At 45.6% G+C, this 3,611-nt stretch overlaps 1 protein-coding gene across 1 annotated transcript; it reads left to right on the top strand.

Moving 5' to 3' along the window:
- The first annotated feature begins 2,347 nt into the window (after window positions 1-2,347).
- Window positions 2,348-3,004, top strand: LOC107279058 (pectinesterase inhibitor 7-like). Its single transcript, XM_015758070.1, has one exon. The coding sequence runs from the start codon at window positions 2,348-2,350 to the stop codon at window positions 3,002-3,004; it is 657 nt and encodes a 218-aa protein (XP_015613556.1).
- The last annotated feature ends 607 nt before the right edge of the window (window positions 3,005-3,611 follow it).

Below are 3,611 nucleotides of genomic sequence, written 5' to 3'. Positions count from 1 at the left end.
TAGTGGCGTATTCAACACTTCCTCCGTCCAAAAATATAACGACTTTTACCTCTTAGAATTTATCCTAAAATATAACAATTTCTCCAACAACATTTTTTTCTCAACCAATCACAAACCTCCACCATTCATTTCTACCTAATTTCTTAATAATCGTTTATAACTCTAAAACTTCTTATATTTTGGGACGGAGGGAGTATATATATAATTGTGCTTGTCACTGACAGGAGAGATGCTCCGGTGCTTTCTACTCATAGTATTATACTACCAGTACAACTAATCTGAACCGTTTATTTTTTAGGGTAGATTGGTATAGTACTAAGACAGATTTGGGGTAGATCGATTTGACACTTAATTTATTTCTCCGTGTGGGTCTCGTGGTTAGCGTCGCTCGGAATCCTCATCTATCGCAATCGAGCGGAGGTGGAGAGCGTGACTCCTTCCGCCGGCGCCGCGACTTCTTCTGCCGGCGGCGCTTGTGCATCCCGTTCCCTTCCGCCAACTCTCCGGCGCCCCCTCTCCTTCCGTTCCCCTTCTCCGCTGGCGTCTACCCGCTTCCCCACCGGCGTGCACGCAGGAGCTTCTGCTGTGGGATGTTTTCCTGTTCATGAATTTGTATGGGTTGCGTTTTGCCTGAATTCTGGTGTGAACTGAACAGAGAAGGGAAAACGTTAGTTGGAAATTTATCTGAAATGCTGCAGTTCGTTTCATAGATATATGGACTAATCCATGTTAGTACTGAAGACCAACTGATCATCAATTGTTTGGTTTAGTTTTCAACAGTAACTGATCCTTCTGTTTGTCTCTGTCTGTTTGGTTAATTGACCCTACTCTCAGCATGTATCTGAATTCTTCTGGATATGAAGCAATTCGTTTCAGATATGGATGTGGATTTATACCCTAGTATGTCACAATAAAACTCTCGATGTAATTGTTTAAGATCAATAAAACTCTCTTTATCTAAAAACAAATGTCACAATGTGTTGAATTCTTCTGCATCTGTGTCATTCCGTTTCAGAGATGAATGGGCTTATCTGAAGAATCATGCTTTTAACTTGCAGGGCTAGTTGAACTGTTGGATCGCTTGCATGAAGTAAATATTTTGCCCCCAAGCTGCCACTCTTATACTTCCTCCGTTTCTAAATATTTGACATCGTTGATTTTTTAGCACATATTTGACCGTTCGTCTTATTCAAAAACTTTTGTCAAATATGTAAAAACTATATGTATATATATAAGTATATTTAACGATGAATCAAATGATAGAAAAATAATTAATAATTACTTAAATTTTTTAATAAGACAAACGGTCAAACATATTAAAAAAAAGTCAACAGCGTTAAATATTTAGAAATTGAGGGAGTATATTTAAGTGAAATCCCAAGCTGCTAAGCTGCCATTCTTATATATTTAATTGAAATCCCACTCCTATGTACTCTTATATAGCAAAACCGTTTTACTGTAGACTTGTTCGATGGTCGCAAAATGCATTGACAGTGATATGCTATCAAACATAAACTCGGGACAGAAAGTTAATTAGGGTTGATCAAAGAATAGTTTGTCAGGTTTTGCTGCTATCATGCTTCTTCAGCAAGCTCTCCCTTGGTCTGTTCAATGGTATATGCAACCAGCTTCGAATGTGTCAGAAAAGATGCAAAGCAAAATGCTCAATTCAGTAGATTGTCGACAAGATTTTTGACGACATCGAGCAGTGGAGCAGCTGCGGGTAAATGTGCTGGTGCATTTCTCTCAGAGAGCTAGATGAACGTTGGAGGCAGCGGAGGCGAGTGCGTCGGGAGGCGGCCGACGAGGGCGAGGGTGGCGGAGCAGGCGAGGTGGGCTGACGCGGCGGAAGGGAGGAGTCGCGAGGGAGGTTCTCTCGGCATGGGCTCCAGATGTAGGCGTCAGCTCCAGAACGAAAGAAGAAACTGACGATTATACCCCTTCGTAAATAATTTTATCCGGACAAAAATACCTCTCCATAATTCTTTTTTTAAAGGGAAATCAGGATTTCCATTACTATGACACTGCTGAATCATCAGCAACCAGGTACATGATTTTATCTGGACAAAAATACTCCTCCATAATTCTACTACCATTAAGTGAGGTGGTAGTAGAAATAGATCTGAACCCTTCGATCAAATGAGATCAACGGTTCAGATTTTTTTTTTACTACAAGTAGAAAGCACCGGAGCGAGGCTCTCCTATTTAAGCCTCTAAATTAGACTCCACTATAATTTTCACGTCAAACCGTCAACTCCGACACGAAGGTGCCTGCAAACCAATTCCACTACTCATGGCACCTCCACCACCTCGCACCATTTCCCTCTGCCTCTTCTTACTACTCGCCATGGCCGCCGCCTCAGCCACACAAGCCACCGCCGCAGAGGCGGCCGCGCCGTGCTCCACCACCAAAACCGAGTCCACCTCGTCGTCGTCGTTCCTCCGCGCCCGCTGCGCGACCACGCGGTACCCGGACGTCTGCTACGACTCCCTCCTCCCCTACGCCTCCACGTTCCAGACCAGCCACGTCAAGCTCGCCGTCGCCGCGGCCGACGTCGCCGCCGCCCACCTCCGCGCCTTCTCCGCACGCGTCAAGGACATGCTCCTCCACCGCGGCGGCGGCTCGGAGGAAGCCGCGGCCAGCAGCGGTGGTGGCGCGGCTCGCGTGGACGCCGTGCTGCACGACTGCGCGAGCACCATCTCGGCGGCGGCTAACCTGGCGAAGCGGTCGTCGGCGGAGCTCACACGGCTGGACGCGGACACGGCCGCCTCAACGGAGACGTCGACGTCCGGCGGGAGCAGGCAGGCGAGGTGGCAGCTCTCCAACGCGAAGACGTGGCTCAGCGCCGCGATGACGAACGAAGGGACGTGCTCAGACGGGTTCGAGGACGCCGGCGCTGCCGCCACGGCGTCGCCGGCCGGGAAGGAGGTCGCCGCCGGCGTGGCGAGCGTGACGCAGCACACCAGCAACGCCCTTGCGCTTGTCAATGGCATTCCCTTATGAATAAGATTGACAGAGTGTTGTACACTTGTACAGTGTCATGTTTAAATGTATGTGTTAAAAAATTTCAATTTCAATTTCAATCGACGGTGCAGGTACAACTAAATACGCCACAATCTGCAGAAGATTAATTTGCTTATCTTTTCTCTGTTGAACACTATAACAAATTAACAATTAACAAGAGAAAGCATGGTATCTGGACAATACTTATGGAAAATGTTCTTTTACAAGAGGAATCGTAATCTAAATAAGTTATTGGTGCCGTGGTGCGGGTGCGGTGATAGTTTCGTGTGCTGTAACATACAGACATTGATAGAAAGTGACAAGTGAAATGTCTTTGCAACAGAGAAATATATTCTTTATTTAAAAAGAAACATATTAATTAGAAACATAAACACTCACAATGCGTGCACTCATTCTATGAGCATACACATGCACATTCTACCCACATGAATACCTTCATAGGACAGCAATATTTTAAGATTGGCGAAATCACCATGAGTATCGTATTGTCAACGGGTACGTCGTCTAACACTAGGAGGATATTTAGCCGTAGATATGAGCACCCGTATCAAGTCTAAAGCTTGAACTTTTTTGTAGTTCTATTAAA

This window comes from Oryza sativa, chromosome 10 (genome assembly GCF_034140825.1).
Source record: "Oryza sativa Japonica Group chromosome 10, ASM3414082v1".
NCBI classification, from domain to species: domain Eukaryota; kingdom Viridiplantae; phylum Streptophyta; class Magnoliopsida; order Poales; family Poaceae; genus Oryza; species Oryza sativa.
This window is presented reverse-complemented; position numbering and strand designations above follow the sequence as displayed.

Coding starts and splice junctions, on each gene's coding strand:
- LOC107279058 (XM_015758070.1), top strand. CDS start 2,348: ATGGCCGCCGCCTCAGCCACACAAGCCACCGCCGCAGAGGCGGCCGCG.